The sequence below is a fragment of the Phasianus colchicus genome, chromosome 1, assembly GCF_987193195.1.
Source record: "Phasianus colchicus chromosome 1, bPhaCol1.hap1.1, whole genome shotgun sequence".
NCBI lineage: Eukaryota > Metazoa > Chordata > Aves > Galliformes > Phasianidae > Phasianus > Phasianus colchicus.
The window spans coordinates 92,882,504-92,906,157 of NC_143436.1; the positions used below are offsets into that span (position 1 = coordinate 92,882,504).

Sequence of the window (23,654 nt, forward strand, 5' to 3'; positions counted from 1 at the left end):
CAGGATGGCAATGCACAGCCATCTGTCTTACTTCCAGCTTGGATAGAATTGGACTCACTGCCAGTGGAGAGTGCTGGGAGCTGTGACTGTGGAGCAAGTTCTTTTGTTCATTGCAGGTTTTGGAGTAACCACGGTGCTTGTCTCTGTGGAGTGACCACAGGGCTGTACCTCTGGATGTGGTGCTCTCGGGGGGCAGTTTTTTAATCACAGTAATCACTTGGAACAGCCGCAGGACCTGTAGCAGGAGCAATCACAGGGCTCATCACTAAGGCTGGAGTGAGTAGTTCTTGAGTGATAGAGAGATAAGGAGTAGTGAAAGTAGTAGTGAAAGGAAGGCTGAGGAACTGCTATGAAGTGTCCTCCCCTATTTCTTCAGTAGCTGGGCTCCCCAGGGAGGTGTGTGTCTGCATGTGTGTGAAATTTTTCTATGTATCCCTTTTCCAAATGTGCTTTGCTACATTTTGGTCTAGAATTGAAGATTCAAGGAAGAGATTGTGTCATTACTTTTGGCTTCTGTTTCATAGTTTCTCTGTGGTATCCAGACAGCAAAAACATTACTCCATGAATATCTTTTTTGTTGATGCCTTATGACACTGCCTAGATGGTAGCCATATGGATTGACTGCTTCAGCAGTTTGAGCCCCGTATCAGATAAGGTATTTTGAAATGTGATCATGCTTCTTAGAGTTTTGATCTCTTCTAATGTATGTATAATGGTCCATGTCCAGGATTCGAGATTTCCTTTCCTTCTGGAAGGACTATGATGTCCTCTATAAAGCTGGAGTGGGACTGTTCTTTTCTGGTCTCACGGTCTAATTCACAAGCAAGTGATGAGAAGTATTATTTCTGAAGTTGGTCTTAGCCAGGGTTCATCCCTCAAATCTCACTAGATTATACCTTTTTTTTTTTTTTTTTTTTTTTTTTACAATTCAACTTGTTTCCACTTGTTTCCATGGAAATAAGATCAAAAAGATTTTCAGCAGGTAACATTTGAAATTGAGAATTGTAGATTTCAGCAGAGTCCCAGAGGGAAAAGACTGATACCCCAAACAAGTAATAAAGTCTTTCATAAAAATAATAATGAGAGAAGGACCAATCAAAATTAATGAAAATTGCCATTTGCTTTCTTTTTTTCCTTCTCTTTGGATCCACTACTCTGTTACTTAACTGCCCTTTGCTACAGGAATTTCCTGTACATGTAATTTGCTTTGGATAGCAACAGTCTTGTATAACAACCATAGTTTATTATTAGGGTTCTGACCTGTTCCAAACGGGCATCTGTGAGTCATGAGGGATGTATGTCAGAAGATCCTATCACTTAGTTCAGATTCAGTGATTTTTCAAATGCCAGCCTCCATTTTTGTGTAAGAATTAATTGACAGTTACATTTCCTGAATTATCTGTCTCTCTGAAATGATTAAAGAGATATTTTTAGCATGATCACTTCATATTTTGTTCCTTGATTTTTAAAAAGGAAAACTTACTTCTCTTGTGAGATAAGTGATAAGATTTATGACCTTTGAGGACTTGCCTTTGACTGAGACACATAAGTAGCGTTTCTCTCTTTCCTTTTTTTTTTTTTCTTCTAGAGCTATCCTTTGACTAAAAGGGTTCTCTTCTATTAATTACCCTACTGATTAAGGGCTTGGACCTAAGTAGCTGCTGCCAAGTATCTTTTTTCTTTGAATGAAGTAAAATATCAATAAAAAGAACGTTGTGTTGTGCAAGATGCTAAAACTGCTGTCCTAGATTACATAGCTACTGCTGGGATTGGTGGCTGAAATTAAGAACCCACTGTTAATTCACCAATCTATGTGAGAACTTGCGGGAAAAGCCTTTTCCACTACATGTGAGTTTATCTGAATATCAGCCCATTATAAAATAATGTTGATGTAACTACCCCTATTAACTGGAAAAACTTCTTACTGCGGGGTTGCATATAAAAATAAAACACCATAGTGGATCCTTCAGGCACAAACAGGGCTGCTGCTGAAGTGAGAATCTGCTTAGTCTGGTAGCTGGCAAAGGTTGTCACGGTTTTTAAGAAAGGCAAGTGTCCAAAGGAGGGCTGCGAAGATGGGGCAGGGTCTGGAGGGCAAGGTGAGGGAGGAGCGGATGTGGTCCGTGGTTGGTTCAGTGCAGAGCAGAGCTGAGGGGAGGCCTGATGGCGGCAACAGCCCCTCGCAGGGAGCGGAGGGGCAGCGCTGAGCTCTGCTCTGTGTGACAGCGACAGGGGCCGAGGGAACGGCATGGAGCTGCGTCAGGGGAGGGCAGCTGGGAGTAAAGTATCTTTACTGTCAAGATTTTAAAGCGTGGAGTATGTATTTTAATTAAACACTTCTATTAATTCTTTCTGGCTGTGGAATCTTAGTTCAAACTGTGTGCCACGTGCTTGGCAAAAGAGGAGAGGCCAGGCTTGTCAGACAATGCAAGTCCTTTTTTTGTTTCTTGAAGCCAAGATTTACTTGCTATATTATGTATTACTTGATCCAGGATATCTTTTGATCATATCTCAAAATCCAATTTAGAAGCAATGGTTCAGAGATGAGTACTGTGGTAACTAGTCCCCTACTGTGCAATTTTGACCAGACCTGAATTTGATCTGATGTTGGCAAGAATTCTGATCTAATTTGTCCTTCATGAATGTATGTTAGACTCACAGAGGTCATAACGCCTAGCAATACAAGAATCTCTTAAGAGGTAGCAGACAGCCAATGGCCAGTACCTGTCCCAAAATCATTTTTAAAGTATGTTTCATGGGTTTTAAAATAAGACCTTGAGGCTATTACTCGTGTTGTGATAGGTAGAGAAAAAGAAAATCTCAAAAGTTACAGTCTGTAAAGACCTTGACTTCTGTAGAGAGCTTATTGTTCTGTGTAGTTCCCAAATACACGCTGCAGTGATCAGAAATCTAACTTTTCAGGCCATATCTGGCTCCATTTAAGATTCCATTTCCACTTGAATTCTGGCTGCCAAGTTTTCAGTCTAATGAAAATAGTTAAAAATAACTTTATTGCTACCTCCACCGTGATGGATCAGTTTGCTCATGCAAAAGAAGGTGTAAATTCTCCACCCACATGCATGCTTTGTTTCTGTGAAAGATATTGAAGATGGGGATGTTATAACCGCACTTGCATATAGGAACAAGTGATGTTTTTGAAACTCAGAAAATAAAGCCAGCAGGCTTTCTACGTATTTACTGTTTCACATGGGCCTTAAAATTCATCTGATGGCTGGGGATATTTCTAAAAATGAAGACCTTACCTCTTAATAATACATTGCCTTTTCAGAGAATAAGATGATCAAGTATTTTTTTCACCATGTTTCTAAAAGATAACTTTTTTTTTTCTTAAAAATTTTACACTGAACTCATATTTCCTACTTTTTTTTTCAGTCTGAAAGTCCAAGGACCAACCTTCCTTGTAATGTTGAGTGAACTAGATATTATGAAAATTGTACTGCTTAAGTAGTCAAAATGTATCATCAGAAGTCTACCTTTGAAGTAAAACATACTCATATTGTCTGTATTAAAGCAGAAAACTTTGTGGCTTGAAAGTATCATCGGGCTAAAGATATTTGAATTCATGTTTGAATAATAATGTGGAAGGTCCTTATCTTGCTATTGTACTCAGAATTGCATATTATGCATAATTTGAACATGGGCTTTGACATATTACATATGTACACCTGAATTTAATTAATATAACATTTTTAAATGCCATACTCTGCATTTAAGCAAACTAACTGCAAAGATGAGGAAGTTGGTAAGAGCAAAAATGCTGCATAAACTTTTCAGCTTTGAACTGCTGTCTCAATTTTAACCTCATGTTTCTTTTTAGCAGGCAGATTATTTTAACTAAATTTGTATTTATAAATAATCTGTTCCAAATATGCTTAACTATGAACACAAATAATGTGTATTTTCATGTTTCATTGTATTAAAACATCATAGTTTGGCATTTTTAGTAATATTTAATAACAAGCTTTTGGCTTATTGACTATATCGGGTAATATCTAGAATGCCATAAGAGAACAGTATATCCAGACGGCCACACTAAAAATTTCTGGTGGGGTGCAATATTTTTGGGTACGAAACTACAGCTTGTTCTGTGTTTTTGTAAGAAAGAAATCAATACTTAATGCTATATTGATATTGTGAGTGTTTATTGAAAGCTGACTCAATTTTATTGAAACTAATTTGGAGTTGTTGGCAATCCCTTAGAGTAGCAGATTATATAATGTTAGATGTTCAATAATTCTTTTATATTTAGTACATGGATGGCTTTTCGTAGATGCATGTTTTCAGTAGCCTCATGGCGTGGGTTCCCACCAGCATTTGAGAACAATTTAGTGATATTGATGCACACAACTTAAATAAATAAAAATAATAATTCTTATTTCATCTTCAGTTTATAAGAAAGAGAATTTATAAGGGTAAATAAATGGTATGATGCCTGTGATAGATCTTTATTTTTTTGTTTAAGAAGAAATGAGTGTAATACAGAGTCTATGGAGCCAGAAATATCTCTTATCTGTACATTTAACTGTGTCTGCAATGATTGTGTAAACCAGGACAGCTTATACACATACCTGAGACTCACCAAACCAGAGTGGCTTTGTCCCAGCTGTTGATCACTGCAGGTACTTTGTCTGTGGTGCCCATCTGAGTAATGGGAATATTTTTGAGGACTGTTGGACAGCAGTTCACCAGAATGTCAAATGGGAGTGTTCTAGCAAATGTTTCAGTATAAGCGACTGAACTGCATGCCTAGGAATAATCTCAGATGTTCTATTCAGAACTATGGCCACTATTTCTGTCTTCTATTGAAGCCGCATTGATTAGAGACTTTTTTTTAATTCATAGAAATTTACTGTAGAACTTCTGAAAATTTTTCTACTCTTCTGTAGCTGGTATCTGCTTTTAATTACTGATATTTCTCTAATCTCTACACAAGCAATTATTTTTAATCCAGCCATGATTTCATACACTCACATTTATGTGTGTCTAGATTGGCTCTGTAGATATTTTCCTTGATTTTCAAACAAGTCTGTTTTCTTTTCAGTGGGATGCCATTACTGAAATGGATGAACACAATCATCCCATTCATACCTACCAGGTATGTAATGTGATGGAACCAAACCAAAACAACTGGCTTCGAACAAACTGGATTTCCCGTGATGCTGCGCAGAAAATTTATGTGGAAATGAAGTTTACCCTGAGGGACTGCAACAGTATTCCATGGGTAGTGGGAACCTGCAAGGAAACTTTTAATCTCTACTACATGGAATCAGATGAGTCTCATGGATTAAAATTCAAGCCAAACCAGTATACTAAAATTGATACTATTGCAGCTGATGAGAGCTTTACTCAGATGGACTTGGGTGATCGCATTCTTAAACTCAACACAGAAGTTCGTGAGGTTGGGCCAATAAACAAGAAAGGATTTTATCTTGCATTTCAGGACATTGGAGCATGTATTGCTTTGGTCTCAGTCCGTGTTTATTACAAGAAGTGCCCTTTCACAGTCCGTAACTTGGCCATGTTTCCTGATACTATTCCAAGGGTTGATTCTTCCTCTTTGGTGGAAGTGCGGGGCTCCTGTGTGAAGAGTGCTGAGGAACGTGATACTCCAAAATTGTATTGTGGAGCAGATGGGGATTGGCTTGTGCCTCTTGGACGATGTATCTGCAGTGTAGGATATGAAGAACTGGATGGTTCCTGTCACGGTAAGAAAACTAAAATTTTATGATTTATGATATATGAATGCTAAAGAACCCATATCATGTTGAAAATATTTCATTGTGTTCCCAAGGAATATTTTTTATTCAGAATTATCAAGGTCATTTAAAGTCATGATGCTGTAGGTTTCTAAGAAAGCATTTAGTTACTAGGGATGATTTTCATTTTCTTAAAGTTTTTATGCCTATGATGTGAATATATGTAGAACAACTGATTGCCTTAACTTCTTTTGTAATGAGTGGAGATAAGTAAGCACATTGGAGCAGATTCCTCTGACCTGTTTTAGATGCATGTCTCAGGATGAGGTGAGCAACAATGAAAATTATCCCTTTTTCTTTATATTCCTAAAAAGGGAAATCTAGTTAGTTAACTCAGACTTAAGTATTTCCTATAGGTGCACAAAGACAGAAGTATTAACCTGGTAATTAACCTGGTAATTAACATGATAACCTGTGCTTTTTTAAAAAGGAAGATTTTAATGCTTCTGTGAATAATTAGTAATAGAGAGCCCATAACTTGAGTTCAGTTAGAGAAGTTTTAGTCCTTATTCAAAATTAAAGTAAAATGTTTAAAAGTGGTCAAAACGAATTCATTGTATTATGCCATGCTTTGTATCTGGGACTCGTGTTACACAGCAACTAGTTTCAAAATACTATAAGCCAAACTGTTCAGAAGTGTCAGTGCATTGGAGTTAGTTGCAAGTGATTTTTGGCACTTTCTTGTATCTTGTGAGCTCTCTGTCTTAGAATAACTGGACTCTCTTCAAAGATTTTGGAGACCACACCAAGTGCTGGTGTATGTAGAAGAGCCTAACACTACACCTTGTCAATATGACAGAGAACTAAGGATGTTTCAAATCAAGGTAGCAATTAGAAAGTTACTGCAGAAGGGAAAGTATTTTCTTACCAGTTCCTTGTATTCATAAATTGGACAGAGAGCACGTGCAGAAGCAAAATGCACACCTTCTACAGAATCCAAACATTATGCTTCATTAACTTCCTCTTTGCTGCTCTTGAAATATCGTGGTTGTCAAAATCTGATAACTGGACTTAATGCACAAATGGAAAATTCAGATGATTTGACCATTGTGCTGTTTATATTGAGACTTTCTAAAATGTTCTATGTGTCTTGAATAGCCCAAGTCTGTGAGCTGTGGAGTTGATTTGAGATTGATATCTATTGAGAGTGTGCATGTTGAGACTTATTGTCCATCTGGAGGTCTTCTAGATAATACTTCTTGGATAGTGCTTAACTGTTAAAGGCATGTGTCTTTTCATTCTGTGGAGTTGTGTGGTAACTAGCTGTTCTTTAGTGCACTGCTTCTGAAGCTGACAAAACATCTTGTTTTTCTATTTTTTTTTTAACCTAAATGTAAGTTTCACATAGACTTCAGAGTAAGTCTAGTACTGACTTCTAGAGAATACCTCAGTGGCCATTGAGGTGCTCACCTGTTTTGGTTCAATTTTGCTTTATAGCAAAATGGAAGAAAAAAGGTCCATGTCCGTGATTTACACAGGTGAGATTGCTGTTGTCCAAATACTTTGATGAAGAGGTATTCATATTAGCTTACAGCAACCTCGAGTGATAAAGAGTATTAAAATCACATTATATATTGGCATGATAAAATGAGATCTGCTTACTTTTTGTTGTCCAATCCTGCTGACATTAATTATCAAAATATAATCATTGTGAAGATACACTTTTGCCATTACTGGAAGCAAATATAATTTTCTACATAAGGTCAAGAGGTTCCCTTTTAATGGGAGAAGGATTTTCTTCAATGCATTTGTACTCAATCATTGCTTTAAAACTTCACAGAAACCAGCAACCAAAACCCACGCAAACTGCTAGGAAATGATTCTTCTGTGCATTGACTCAAATTATTTATTCAATTGACAGCTCAGTCTGCTTCTGAATGGATACCTTTTAAATTGAATGGAGTGTTTGAAGCCTCGAGTGTTCATATATTCTTAGCTTTTTGTCCCAAGAGCAATAGATGAATGTTTTAGAAGATCATAATCTAACAGAGCTTCCATATGTCTTCTGAAATCATTTTCACAGCTGTCTGATACTTTCCTCTCAGTTATCTTCGTAGTATTTTAATTTTAGTACTACTTTTCCTGACAGCTTCTCAAAGGATGTTTGTCTTATCTCTTGATAAATGTCATGCTAAAGGCAGAATAGTAGGACAAGCCCTACTTTCAAAATGAGCAGCAATTTAATTTTATTAGCGCCCACTCTGTAGTTCGATTATGCAAACAAAATCTTAGTAAGGTTGCTGTCAAGATGACCGTGTTTCCTTTTGTGCCAAAGCTAATGGTGGAGATGTATGCTTGAGTGGCTGGGAATGCTTTTCTGTCATGAGAACATTTGAGTACTGTGAACTGAGTTCACCAGCTAAGCTGACAGCAGTCTTCCATCTAGCTCTTATGGCCTACTTTGAGACTTTGCTTCTAGGCTGAGGCAAGAATCAGATCTTAGAGATCCAAAGATACATTACCTACCAGTAATTCCTAATTGCAAGTTAAAAACCCTAAATTACAACTTAAAGCACTTGGATGTTACTAACTTTCTGGGGGGGTGGGGTGGATTAAATTTACACTTGTTTCCATGGAAACAAAGAAGGGGCAAAAAACCAATTACTGCATCTATTTATAAAATGCATTCACACAGTCATCAGATATTCGAAGTCTTCCTGAACCCTTTTCTCCCTCCCACTGCAGTTGCAACCTGAGACTTGGAAGTTCCCAGTGCCATTCTGTTGGTGCTTCTCATAGGCATTCTCTGTGACATAGTGAGTGTATTGGAAATGAAAGAGAGAGTTACAACATTCAGATCAGAACTAATCTAAACTGATGGCCACTGTTATTCTTCTGCATGACAATAAGCAAAATAAGTATTTTGAAATGTCTTCTGGCAAGTAATTGGATGGTGGGCAGTATACAGATTGATATTTGAATATTTTTCCTATTTTTGGTTTGAGTCAAACTTTCAATTTCATTAGTGAAAGGCTCTATGAGGAACAGTAAGTTACTTATGGCAAGTATAGCTTATTATTAGTCACAGAATTTAAAATACGTATCTGCTTTGATACTTGTGGAGACAAACACTGTATATTCAGGAATTACTACAAGATGTTACAACTTCCGCTGTTTCAATGTATTTTGGTTTTATATGCATTCCTCTTTGCCTATGAAGCTGTGAATACTCCCGATCCTTTGTTTGCTTTCAAAAGCACAGTTGTAGTGTGACAGTTTCTTGAGAAGAATTGATAATTTGATTAAAATACCTAAATTTATTAAATGTCTACCTGAATAGTTCTAGAATTCAGAGACCACAGAGAATTTTTTGTTGATTTAGGCACTTTCTTGCTTTGCTGAAGTTGATGTGGGGAAAAAATCCCATTGACTGCAATAGGCTTACAGTTATTCACAAGTTGTGTGCATTTCTTAATGATATCACCTGGAAAAAGCAAATCTTTTCTGAACTGATTGTGTAAATAAACTATTCCTCTTTGATCTGAACCTGCTTTCAAGATTTTTCTTCTCCAAATCATATAAGTGGAATAGCAGCAACATATTCTTGTATTTCATTAAGCATTAATAAATGAGTCAGCTCCAGTAATTTGGCAATAGTAATCACAAACAGCTCCAATATGCTTTTCTAATCATTGATATCAGCCTCGCTCGCAAGTAGAGAGATGGTCATTGCATTAAAGGAAGAGATGCAGCACAGACTTCTCATAAACATAATTAAAAGTAGCGATGTGGTATCTGCTCCGAATTTCAATTCCAGACAAAGGTCATCCTGAATTTAACAAATGCAGAACATGCGCAGGCAGTTTCAGGCATGGTGGTTTTGGTTTTGCTGTTATTTTTGTTTGGCTTTAAATGCAAAAAAGATATATATATATCCTGACAAGGAACAAAGGGTTTCTTTTAGATTGTGAGCTAAGGAAAAACAACATTATGGTGGATTTTGTTGATTGATAAAGGAATAAGAGTGAACTTGACAGGAAGCTACAGTGCAAGAGAGATAACTGGATGATCTGGACAACAAAGCAAGTCATTCTTACATTTAAAACAGTTGTAATGAAACAGGTTAAGTGACAAGTCTCAAAATGAATTTTTTTGGTCTCTGTAAAGTATGTTCTGTTAGAGTATTTGCTGCTTATGTGAGTTCTGCTTACATTAGTTACAACATACAAACTTGTCCAAATGGGATCTCTTTGGCATAATATAGCAACAATTGGTTGTCTGTTAAGCTTGATTCTTTAACGATTTACCAAAAATTATTTGCATTAATTGAGGTTTGCAAATTGCAAATTAATTGAGGTTTTTACACATAAAAATTCAAGAGTATGTATAGCAAATACTAATTACGATTATATCCATTTTAGACTCTCAGCCAATCAAATGCAATCCAGAAGTGTATTTTAACTTCAGGAAGTTGATTTTTTTTCTTGAGGAGTATTTTAAGGAGCTGTTCTTATCATGTGTTCCTCCTCCCCCAGTCCCCAACACTTCCAAGGGACACTAATGTACAAAAACATGGAACTTTTGATTGAACAAATTGAATTGAACAAATACTTCCTCCTTTTATTCATTACTCAAAACTGTGGTAATGTTTCTGTGTTTGGGTTTTTGTATTGGCAGCCTTTCTTACCTCTTTTAGTCTGATTTGATTAGAAGGTATTTTCCTTTTATGATGTATGAACCAGCGCTATGTTCCGTGAATCTATGACATGTCTTTGTTACTGGTGAGTGTTGTACCAATCAGGAAGTCGCTTTGTAAACCCAAGTGAGCTACTGTATGGAAATCTGGTAATTAAAACCACATAAGTTCACTATATAGTCATGGTTTATGTGCTTGTCTAATGCTGTGAGAAGCAAAATACACGGCAGTGAAATGGCAGATTTCCTGGTAGTTACAGGGAAGCAATGCAGTGTTTTTTATTCTGATTATTTTTTATTATTATTATTTTTGAGATTCATATCTCTGTCAGCCCTTGGGCGCTATAGTAAAGTGAAACTGAAGGAACAACAAACACTTGGACTACAAAGAAGGACAAAATGAGATTACATCTTAAATTAGAAGAACTCACAGTATCTTCTTAAGAGAGAATCCTTCAACTGTAGTAGTTGGAGTTCTTTCTGCAGCAGAAGTGGGATACTATCTGTTCCAGCACACCAGAAATTCCTGACGACAAAGGGTGCAACTGTTTTCGTTAGCCAGGGGCGAGAGTTTGTGAGGGAGGCTGAATGTGTGTAGGGCTGTGGCTGTTCTGCCCTGTTATGAAGGGGGACAGCTGCAGAATGTCCAAGGACTGCCTGCCTCTAGGTGGCTGTGTGGAGTGATATGGCATGTGTCACACTGCCGCAGGTGATTTTTCTCATGGATGTATTTGTTTCAAGTATTAAGTGCCTTTTTCCTTTTAAAATAGAAGGCAGACAAGAGAAGATACTGATAATGCAAGACTACAAATAAATTCTGATTGAAAACTCCTTTTGCTGCAGTCTGCACATGCTGCAAATGGTGCAGAAAGCCAGTGGGTATTTGTGAAGGAGCAAGAGGGGGAAGGTAGGTGGAAGCATGTGGAGAGGTAATGGCAGAGGTGACATGAAAAATATTAGAATGAGTGATCAGGTTTGGTGATCGCTCCAGCATTAACTCCATGGTTATTCTTCACTGTTTTTTTTTCCCTCTGCAATGTTACACAACACATTACACAACATGTTCTGTTTAGCAGATGTCTCCAGTGGCATCCCGGAGAATGGGGGGGAAGCACTGCCAAATTCATGGAATTCTTCCCTATTCTTGGTGTCAAAGATGACCATTTCATAATGCAGTCTTTTCCACACTTTTATCTTCTCACTAATTAATATAAATGTTGTTGTTGTTTTAACAGTACTTGTGACTTACTGTGCATTTCCAGAACTTTCTAAGGAGTTGGATTGTTTTTTAAAGCAAACATTTATTGGAATTTGTAGCAAATTCCTGAATATCTAAGTGCTCTGGAAGAAGGTTTTACTTCTTTTTTTTTATTACTCACAAGAAATAATGGGTTACTTTACATAATTCATGTGAGTCTCAATGATTTGATTTCACTAAAAACAGTGAAAATACTTTAGACCTTAGTGATTATTAGGGATACATGTTTTCCACTGAAAAATGTGCTCTCTTGCCTATATTGAGCTGTATATTTTAACTTGAATTCTGAATATGGATAAGTGTCATTTTTAAATTTCAAACAGCAATACAGTTTTTAGGCAGAATCACTAAATAGAGAGTTTTTTTAACATAATACAAGAGCATGCTTAAAAAAAAAATTAGGACTTGTGGATAATAGCAACACTGTAGGCAACAGTACGGAAAAGTAGTTGATAATGATTTGTTCGGAGCTTCTGTATATGTTTAATCACAAATGACTGCTAATATACTGCCAAAAATTGCACCTGATCTAAACTCAAGCCATATACATTAGGAAACGGGGCATGTATTTATGGTAGTTCTTCAGCATCTTAATTGCAGTGACTTAGACTGTAGATTGAATGTATCCTCAGGAAGTTTTCTGATGACAGTAACTTGAGAGATTTAAGCTAGGTGTTAGGAAGAAATTCTTCATTGAGAAGATGGAGACACCGAGACAGTCTGCCCAGATTAATTGTAGATGCCTCATTCCTGGAAGTGTACAAGGCCAGGCTTGATGGTTTCCTAGACAATCTGATCCTAGTGGCTGGCCACCCTGCCCTCAGCAGCAGGGTTGTAATTAGATGATCTTTGAGGTCCCTTCCAACCCAAGCCATTCTGTTATTCTGTGATACATGATTTGACATTAGCAGTGGTCCACTTCATATTATATATACTTAGTGTGCTATAGTACACTATGATTACTTGTTCTTGCTGTGCTGAAAGTAGTAGAGTTGTGACGATTACATGCAAAACTCTAATAGTCCTGGAAATAATCTGTTTTTCTTGAGTTTACAATATATACACACATATATATATATATATATATATATATATATATAATTATACACATATAAATGCATTCAATTCTATTCATATATTTATTCAACTGTGTATAGAACAGACATGTTTTAAAGTTGTTGCCTGACTTATTTTTTAAAAAACTTTAAGTTGAAGATTTCTCAAGTGACTTAGATATGATTTTTTTCCCCTCTTCATCAGACCTGTGTGGCAGCTCTCCTGACTGCATTGCAGGATGAATGTAGGGCTGTGTCTTGGGATGGTCACACAGGAGATGATCTCAGCTTAGGCCCCAGGTTCTTGTCCTGTAGGGTCAAATGGGCAGTGTGAGCAGTCAGGGTGCCAGAGCAGGAAACAAGGACAGGGTTTGTATGTGTCATTCACAAATTTTTTTTTTTTACATCTGTGTGCAGATGAAGTTGTCTGTATAAAAGGCAGTCTTCCAGCAATAACTATCCAGTCATGGTAGAATGATCAGTCCATCCTTATAGTGGACCTGCTCATGCTAAAATAGTTATTTCATGACATCTAGTATTAAGAAATTCCAAAAGGTTTAGTCATCAGAAGTCAACAGATGGGCATGCCAATGTGCAAGTAAAATGGGAGTAACAGGAAGATAGAGAGGTTAAAGGCTATGGTGTAGCTGAAGATGGAAGAAGGTAGGCACTAACTTTGAATTTCTGTCCAACTATTCTCATTGTGTTGGGATTTCCCCTTGAGATGTTTGTTGCCTACTTGAATCTTAAAAAAAAAAAACCAAAACAGTACCTCTTAGTTGTTGGGTAATAGAAACTCTTCTTCCTTTCTTTCTTCTGGGAGTCACTTAGCTGGAGCTTGAGCTCAACCATCTAAGGATAATTTGACTTAGAAAATGTTCATTGCACTTTACACATCATCAACTGTTTCAACAGTCAAATACTTTGAACGTTGGTGGGTTTTGCTTGAATGGAAACCACAGCGTGCTGTATTTAATGTCTGTGAATGTTCAGTGTTGGTTGCTGTCCTGTTACAGCTGTGGGAGACTTTCCTCCAGCTAGAGAAGTGTGGTGGGGATTTGTCTTATGGCTGAGAATGTTTTCTATTACTTAGTTTTCCTCAATTGATTAAAAATTTACGTCTCAGTAAGTTCTGAAGAAATATTCTCTGACAAGTACATTGAGGAAAGTATAAAATACAATTATTTGGTTACTAAAAAAATGTCTCTAATGAAAAGTTGCTGATGTTGCCTTATGTAATTCATTGAATTTGAGCACCCACAATGAATACTGCAGAAGAGAAATGCATTTTGAGGAGGCTGTGATTTGTAATCAGGCAAACGAACACTTTATGTGCTGCAATGTAATAACTGTTCATGATTTTCATAGAAATATACCGAAGAGAGATAACAGATATGGCATAATAAATTGTATTTGTCTGTTTATCTTTGTGGAAATAGTGTTCCTAGAATTTTTATTCATCATTGACTTTTTTGGTGGTGCTCTGAGTAGTTAAAATAAAGATAAGCTGAGAAAAAAACTGGAGACCAAAAGATCAGTGCTTTCACTCTGCAATAAGCTGTGTGTATTTTTTAACATAACAATTAGAAATTTCACTTAAATCTACATAAACTTAAGATTTACAGTACGTGTAGAGAGAATTCTGCCACAAATTCTCATAAAACTAAATTGATTTCTAGAATAAGGAATTTTCTAATGTTGTTGCTGAGCACAATTATTTAAAACTTATAAGAAAGAAATAAAACAGTCTAGAGTATGTTATTATTAATATTATGTAGATCAGGTACCTGTGAGAACTCAGGAAGTTGAGCTCTGAAATCTGAAGATAATCACCTCTACTTCCTCTGAAGCAGGTTATTAATGAGTAAAATATTCACAAATAACACATTCTGTAATGGAACTGTTACCATTGAGGTTACCCATCATTCTATTCACTCAGTTTTATTAAAGCATTTATACTGAGAAATGTAACTTGAAAAGCAGTCAGTGAGGGGTTTCCTCTTGCATGATTTAGTCAGGGAGTCACAAGTGGGAGTAAAGTAACTGCACACAATTACTTCTGATGGAAAGTTGGTCTTGGACATGCAAATATACACACAAAAAAATTAAAAACAAATGTGTACACTTCTATATGTATACAAACTGTATTTGCTTTTTATAACTCAGGGCATACAAGTGAGATGAACCTGGCTTTAGCTGACTAATTTCTTTCCGAAGTATAAGTTTGAAAATGACATGAGAAGTGTTTGTTTTATACAGAACTATTGATGTAGACTTGAAATTCATTTTGTATCAAAGACTAATTTAGTTTTTGAAAGCATTTAGTATTTAAAAGATTCTCAGAAATCACAGCTCCCAAAATTTAGAGGCATCATTTGATCCAAAGCAGTCAGGAGGCTACTCACAAACTTAAACTCTTGCTAGATTAACTTAGAGTAATAAATAAAAACTAAAACAACAACAAGAAGTCTGGTTTATTGTGTTTTTTTTTTTAATTAGTATTATTTTTATCATTGATCTACTTCATAGAATATTCTGTTTGCTAATCTGTGCTGCATCCCATATCTGCATACTCTGAACAAGTAAGATCCTGCTATTACTAATATCTCTAATATGCACTGTTGGTCTTAGCTTTCCAGCATCAATCTCGCTGGTGTTTATGTAAATATTTTCATACTTGTGTATATCTCAAACTTCGTGTTTATCCCAGCTATCATCTTGTGTAATTTAGATGCATTCACATCTTGTTTAGGTATTCAAAAGACACATGCAAGGCATTTTGTACAGTCCTGTGCGATATCATACATCTTTTTCTGGGGGTAGAGGTTGACTTCAAGTCAGAAAACGCTTACTGTTTGCACTTTTATTTTGATACAGAAGAAATGTTGTGTATCTAAGTAGTTGATTTGCTAGGAAATGCTTTGGAGATTCTGGTGACAAGTTTCTTTGTGTATATCTTAAAGATCCTTCTCATTATGAGGAAGTCACTGGCAGAAATTTTTCTGAAGTTTTTCTATAGAAGAATTGCTTCCAAAGATAAATGAAGCAAAATAAATAGTCTGCATATAGTCCAAGGTGCTTTCAGGCAAAAAGATCACAGATTGAGTGCATTCATCTGCAGTCTTCCCCCTTATATTTGTGCTTTCCTATTTGTGATTTTGTTATGTTTGTTAGTCTTTCTACTAGTCATGCCTTACTTTCCACTTGTTTTTAGTAAAAAAATAAAGTTAATTTTTTGTATTGATAACAGTGTGCCACGGACTTTCATTTGTGAATGGGAAATAGTTATCTGTTGTTTGAGGAGCAGGCAAGCTCATACTTCTAAGAAAAGATTTTAGTCTTTAGAATAGTTTGACTTGTAAAAATAAGATTGATCCATTATACTGTTTTTCACTCAGAAGGTGGTGACGCACTGGAACAGGTTGCCCAAGGAGGCTGTGGATGCCCCATCCCTGGAGGCATTCAAGGCCAGGCTGGATGTGGCTCTGGGCAGCCTGGTCTGGTGGTTGGTGACCCTGCACACAGCTGGGGGGTTGAAACTAGATGATCATTGTGGTCCTTTTCAACCCAGGCCATTCTATGATAAGTTCTCATGTTTTGACATCCAGGTGGTATGCTCATGTGCTGGATGTTGAATTCCAGTTGTGAAGGAGGTCTGTAGAGCCTTAAAGGAGCTTTGGTGTTTCAAGTTCTTGCAGTAAGGATTAGGGAAAAATTGTCTACAGAAACTGAAGCTTATTCTTAGTGGTTGCCAAACACAGCCTTTTCCCAAAGGTTTATGCAAAGTGCAGAAGCTGTTATAATATGGATTGTAATTAGTGCTGTTACAGCTGGTAGCTCGTATCAGCTTTTTTAACCACGACTTGAATTAATATACCTTGACATTGTTTTGGTGGCTGTGACAAATGACAGCTCTCTTTTGCCTTCAGAACCAGCCTAGCCTACTGCTGCCACAGCCCCTGTAGTCCCTCTTAAAGGGGAGATGCCCCCTAGGTATCCCAATCTCCCAGAGCTCCTTACTTCAGGCACCGGCTGCTGTTTGCTACTCCCAGAGCTTCCTCTCCAGTAGCTCCCAGTGAGTTGGCCTCAGTTGTGGTGTCCTGGTTGTTACTTGACATTCAGCTGTGATGTGTGCAGTTCAGTTCTTATAGTAAAAGAGGCAATACATTGGTGGTTTTTTTGTGTGCATGATTGAAGGACATCTAAGGAATTAAATTCAACAAAAATTTACTTTCTGATGAATCTCAATGCTAACCAGGTCCAGTAGTGTTTTAGTTCACATGCTGGAAGTCCTTTTCATGAAGACTCTTTTTTCTTAATTTTATTTTTAACAGTTCCATCACATCACAGGAGAATATTCTGCAGAATCTGGCAAGAGGTGGTCAACCTGCTGATGGTGGACTTTAAGCACTAATGCCTATGAATAATCACTCTAGCCTGTGAAATAAATATCTCAGTAAAGGAAGGTGGTCCTGGGGAACCAACTTAATGCAGCAAGCTTGTGTTCTTCTAGGCATATGTCTGCTAAAGGTAGAATAAATTATGTAAAGCAGGTCTCGTACCTACTAGCGAAACATCTAACAGAGCCAAGGACTGCACTTGAAATGTGTCTCTTTAAAGAAGCATTTCTTCAAAGGGATAATGATCAAAGCATGAATAAATTCCCAAAAGACATGGAAATCTATGCATAGAGATTATACTCCAAATGCTAACAATGAATGTTCAGTTATTTGGTATCTGGTTATTATATTATAATAGTTATGTATGTGAAATGTCTTAATTTTGCTGTGACAGCTTGACTGTATTCCCAGATGTTAAATATTTCAAAGCTTATCTTACATATATTCATAAACAAGATGAAAGTGTTAATTCTAATTAAAATGATACACAGTTCAGTAGCAGCCTTAATAAAGTCCCAGTGGAACAATAAATTTAATAGCAATATTTCTTTTCTGCAGAGTCAAAATACAGTTTTCAATTTAGTATAAACTGGTCATCATGGAAGAACTGAGTAGTGAGGACTGGAAATGATTTTTCACGTTTTTCTAGAATCCTTTGAATATGGTTAGTATTTTGAGCTGCAGTGTATTGGCAGTTAATGTAAGAAACTGGAAAGACAAAAACCACTTTTTAAATGTGTTTTTTATTGCAAAAATGTTGCTGTTGACTCACTGGGATATCAGACTTGAATCGTTGTCAAAGTATTTTTTGATTTTTCTAAATCAAAATAGATATTCCACCACATTTAAAAGAAAACGAAAGCATTGCACGGTTCCTCCATGTCAGAAGGCAGTGAAGACGGGGAGGAGAGACCTGGGGAAATGCCTAGAGATGTGTTTGGCCATTAGCATTTAGGATGCCTGTAAAGGGAAATCCAGAAGTAGGAGAATATGTGCTTCCTTTTTAAAATCAGAATAGGGATTCTTCTACGGTAAATTAATAATGTATTTGCTTACATCTGCTTGTACTTCATTTTGGCTACTTATAATGCCTAGTTTATCTTAGTTGCTTTAAATTATATGCATTATTGCTGTAATTAACAGGTCATGAAAAACCACGGTAGTAAGAGAAATTCTGTTTTGTGAAGGACTGAATCTGTAACATTTCTTTTTCAGTTCTCCATAAACCTGGATTCTTTTCTAGGGATGAAATTTGGATTGATCAAAACATTTAGGCTTTTTTCCTTTGTATTATTCATTTAAAATGTTTAATTATTAATTCCTTAATTCCTTAACTATTATGAATTATATTGATGATGATGGTGTAAAATTTTTTTAAGTGATTGTAAAGTGATCTGTAGTAGACAGAAAAATAAAATAACAGAAAAAACATAAGCAGGGACAGGAGAGGAAAGAGAAGGCTGTTTAAATCCTCGATAGTAGTATTAGAGAATATGGTAAATAATAGTAGTGATGTGGAATGGAATGATGGGATGAGGTGGAAGTCATATTATTTGATTGTGACTAAAGATGATTCAAGAAATACTTTGAAAGGGATCTTGGATAATGAAAATATTTTCTCTCTTTATATGCAAATGACGTTTTTAAATTAGGCATCACTCTGCAATGTGTTAAAATTCCAAAACTCATAATATGAAGTACTGGGAAACTTTGCAGAAACAGAATTCTTCTGCAAAAGACGTAAGTGACCTCAGTAAATGAGAAGAAATTTAGAAACAATCCATTCGGAAACAAATAATCATAATATAAATCAAAAAAAAGATGCAGATAATTGTAGGATTGCTCTGTATCAGCATATTTTGTTGTCTCTGAAATATAGGTCATGGTAATCACCATAGCCTACAGGGAAAAAAATGTATATTTTTCTCCAGTAAATGTAAAATATTACTTACAAGCCGTCTCTAAATAAAATGTTATATCTTCGCAAAATATATTATCTTGTGTAACAATCCACAGTGAACTACACTATTTCTGACAAGAAACAAATGTGAAGGACAGTCTGAGACATCATCTCAGAAAAAAGGATACATCTGGAGAGAACCTGCAGATAGAATGAATGGACAAGGGCTATCTGGAAAGTGAGATGGAGGTGGGGATGATGTTTTAATGTCCACACACCTTTTACTTATTTATCAGTCATCTTACTATCACCTCTTTATTGGTGCTGCAGTGTTCAAGCTAGTTGTGCAGATGTCTCGGTGACACTGTAGATAACATTGGTTAACATGGCTCCCCAGTGGCTGAGTTTGTACAACTTGTACTGAAACCAACATGCTGTTATTTTACTGTAGCTAGCAACTGTTTTGTGAACATATCATAAAAACAGTCATTTCCTGATGAGAAAGAAGTATTTTATCATCAGTGTCAAAGCTGAAATTCAGAATGTGTTTGAAGGTTTCTTTTTACTTAAGTAAATCCCAACCTTGTAGAACTAAAAGTATGATTTTTAAGGCATAGCAAATATGACATAATCTACTGGATATTTACAGTTAGAAAAGGAATTATATATAGCAACTAAAAGGATCTTCTTTCAAGGGAAGCCTGTTAAACTGTTATTATCCATGTTCCTGATTTATGGACTTTCCTAATCCTTGGGAATAGATTAGGTCAACCTGAAAGAAATGAAGGTGCAGTAGCTCTAAAACAACCTATTGATTTTTGACCAAATCACTGTCTGTGGTAATTCTTACAGTTGCCTGCATGCAAAAAAAAAACACAGTGTAGTTGCTAGAGAAGCAGTGTTGGTAATTGTTGTTTGGTTTGGACCACGTTGTCTTTGCCTAAATGTTAACAGCATCAGCAGAACAGCTTAACCTGAAAATTAGCTTCCTCAAGGACAGGAGCACAGTGAAACTTCCCTTACTTTGGGAATAAGTAGCAGTAATATTGAAGATATTCTTGTAGTGTTTGCTCTCGGCTTCAACTTTGAGAATGCTAGTTCTACATTTCCTCATATATTCTCTAAGATTTTCTTGCAATTATTCTGCTTTATCATTCTGAAGAATGCTTTCTGGATTGTTGTTTGCTTCATATGTTTTTAATTTAAAATAATGGAACAGGGATGAAAAAGATTGGCCTTAAGGAACAAATAAATGATTACAGTAGCTGTAATTACTGAGAAAACTCCATGATAAAACTATCAAAGTAATAATAGCTCCCTTTCTCAAAAGCAGCTAGCAGCAGAGAAATCTGTGCCCTCAGTTCTGCTATGAGCAACTAGATGTGGCAGGGACTCTGAAAAAGGGATAACTTAAGAAAAATCTTTATGCATTGCACTTGCAAGCTGGTGATGGATGGAGAACTCGATGGGTCTTAAACAATAATTCAATACAATGTGCAATTCACTGAGTATGTTTAACATAATGGAAGTTGGTGGTACTATTTTGATCTTTACCATCTTTGTCCAGTTACCTTGTTTCATGCCCTATCAAAATCTTCAACCAAGAAATAAAATTGTCAAATCATTGCTGCATTTCTTAGAGTAATTCTTATTGTTTCTGAAATGTTCCCTTACTGATGTGCTCTGAGCTTTATGGAACATACACCATGCATCTAAACTGTACTGTGGCAGGGTGGAGAAGAGAGGAAATACTGTTTTCACATGTGCAAAAGTAATTAGATGCATTTGAAAAGCATTCTTGCTTGCTTCCCCGTAGGGTTACAACAAGCACTTTCATATTAGTGGCTATTTATGAGGCTTTGTTAGCTTTATTGTTTTTACGGTCACAAACTTTTAAGGCGGTTTGGGTCAGGTTTTAAAGTAATGTTAATGTTTATAGCCACCTTGCCAGAAATGCACAATATTGCAGTGTGGGAGAGGCTGGTCTCTGCTGACTTGCTGTATGGTTAATGGAGGCAATTCTGCTCTACCGGCCAGTGGTTCAGAGCAGGAATTGAACGTAATGCTCTGTGACTCACCTGACGTCTGCATTGACTAAAATAAGGTGATTCTCAAAGCAAACCTTCTGAGGCTGAACTTTGCGTTTGTCTGTCTTGTTTCAGGGGTTATATAATGTAATTACCAGTGTGATGAAATAAATAATAGTAATAAAAAAAGTGGAGCAGAGGAGTGAATGTATTTTATTTATTAGCATTGTCCCTGGGATACTTCACTCTTCTTTCACATTTGGCATTTAAATATTGTCAAGATGTTACATTTGAAAACATAATACTTCCCTCAGGAAAGTGTTGTGGCAGAACTTGCCCTAGTCAGTATTCATAATACATCTGCCAAGGAGTGTTTATCTCTCTCTTCTCCCTCAGGTTGCGTTGCTTCTCTTCTGAGGGGATGTCTGCTGGTCAGTGTATTTCTCATTCTTTCAGAACAAGCATTTGCATATCAAAGGCCTGATATGAGTAAACATACTTTATACTTCCATCTGTCATTCTCTTCCCATTGAGACACAAAATAAGAACGGCGTAGCAAGCAAGAGGTTCATTTTTCATCCTTTAATTCTATACAATTTTGCTTTGAATCATGAAGGATGTGTAGATAGTTTTCTCTAGCTGTTTTTTTGTATTAATGTCTTTTGACTGAAGCTATCCTAAAAATAAAATCACGGCTGTTCAAGGAAGTGTTTCTTCTGAGATAAAAGAAAGCACCTTCCTTTCTCATTACTTCTTTCCATATTTTGTAATATTTAAAGGAACAAAAGCAGTAATTTCAGAATGTTGTCAATCTTCCTTCATTAGTGAAACTCAACTACTATATATTTTCACCTTCCTGCAAGTTTGATACTTTTTAAACAATAGGCATAACTTCTTGATATCTACCTAGATGATATTGGATTTTATTTTTTATTTCTTACTTTTTGGCAGTACAATATTTTCTTTTTAATTTCAAGTAATGAGTTGTCCCAGAAACTGTTATTGAGCATGTAAGAAATTGAGTTACTGTTAGTCCTGGTGTATGTGTTCTTGTTTATTTTGAAAGCTAAACTCATTCATTTAGAGAACAGAAATGAGAACAGGTATGAGACCCATCTTTACGCCCACCACAAACAACTCTGATCCCTAAATTTAACCACCAATAATGCGTTATCTAAGAATAATGTATAGATCTCCTATTATGGACTTGCTTTTGAATAACTTTGAATAAGCAAATTAAAAAGCCCTTTGCTGGTGATTCATGGACAGAAATAACAGTATTGTTTGTCTCATGAATTATATCTGCATTCATCAATTTATATTATTTGAAGCCAGCGATTTGATTACTATGGAGAAAACATAATAAGGATGCTGAGTTTGTGTGGAGCTTTTAGACAGACTTTCTTCCAAGTAGGTAAGGGATCTGGGACTGCAAAACACAACTCCAGGAGTGAAAAGTTATTCCCAGCATCCCAAGCCTCTTTGTGTTTTTTTTTCTTGTTACACAATTTAAACAGCCAATGCCCTGGTGCCAGGAGGATCTCATTGGGCTGAGCAGCAGCACCATGAGGATTGCAATGAAACAGTTGTTCCTCTAGGTATTAATAACTTCTGTGATGGGCTCTACAGTCTCAGCAGGGAATAATGTACTGGCCCTCTGCCTTCTCCCATTTCAGCATCTGTTTCCATGGAAGCAACATTTCTCCCCTTCAGCTTGTGTGATACAATTTCCAGGATGAAAATACGGATTCACTGCTGAGTTTCTGCTCTTTTTCCCCTTTTCATTATTTCTGAAGCTTTGCTGTTTCTAAGTTGCCAGGAGCTCATTGTGTTGTGACCAAACAGGAGATCATCTGTGCTTTCTTTTTTATTGTGGTTTGAAACTAAATCTAAATTTGCTACCGAATAGTTAAATCACCTTTGATAGAGAGGATGAGCTCTTTGGAATGGGGCTCTCAGATATTTTCGCTTGTAGTTGTACTACACTGAACCCAGCAGGGTGACTAACCTCAGCTGGGTTCTTTGAGCAGTATTTTAAAGCAATAAACTTCTAAGATATCTTCTCAGCAGCTAAGAATAGTAGACACAGTCATAAACTATGCTCTGTTGTCCTTAAAGTCATTCCTTTGACACAGGTTAGTGAGGAAGAAAAATTATCAACAGATGTCATCAACTCTTATGTCCAGGCTACTAAAACAACGGAAGCCCACACACAAAAAAAAGGAAAACAAATACTGTTACCTATCCATGAAGGGAACGAGTTCTCCTTTCCCCCTTAATAAAGATTTCATAGGTTCAGTTGAGGCTACAAGAAACACTGTGTGACTGCATGGCCTCAGTCATTGGACAGGTATAGCTGAAGTAAATTCTCTAGTGCCATGTGGGATGGGATGCAATCCAGCAAACTTTGCTATATCAGCTTTATAGTTCTAGAACGAAAATGCCAAAAATAAGTCACTAGTATGGCAAGAGCATCTACATCCTGTCAGACGTTTTGCTTCTTTTCTTCATTATTTAACTTGATGCTTTTTATACCTACACCAGTGGCAATACTGAAATAAACAGGGCAATGTCGGCAATTCTTGGCACTAAACTGTCTCTG

General features: G+C 36.5%; 1 protein-coding gene across 8 annotated transcripts in view; it reads left to right on the plus strand.

Annotated features, from left to right (window-relative positions):
* The window catches only part of EPHA6 (EPH receptor A6), a 515,780-nt gene that overhangs the window by 117,943 nt on the left and 374,183 nt on the right, over positions 1–23,654 (plus strand). For 7 of the 8 annotated variants that reach the window (XM_090152397.1, XM_090152418.1, XM_090152412.1 and 4 more), the window contains exon 3: positions 5,063–5,726. In XM_090152397.1, coding sequence (XP_090008523.1) covers positions 5,063–5,726 — 664 coding nt within the window. Of the gene's footprint in view, positions 1–2,143; positions 2,317–5,062; positions 5,727–23,654 lie in introns of those variants that run through there. The other variant, XM_090152423.1, reaches the window with a different exon arrangement.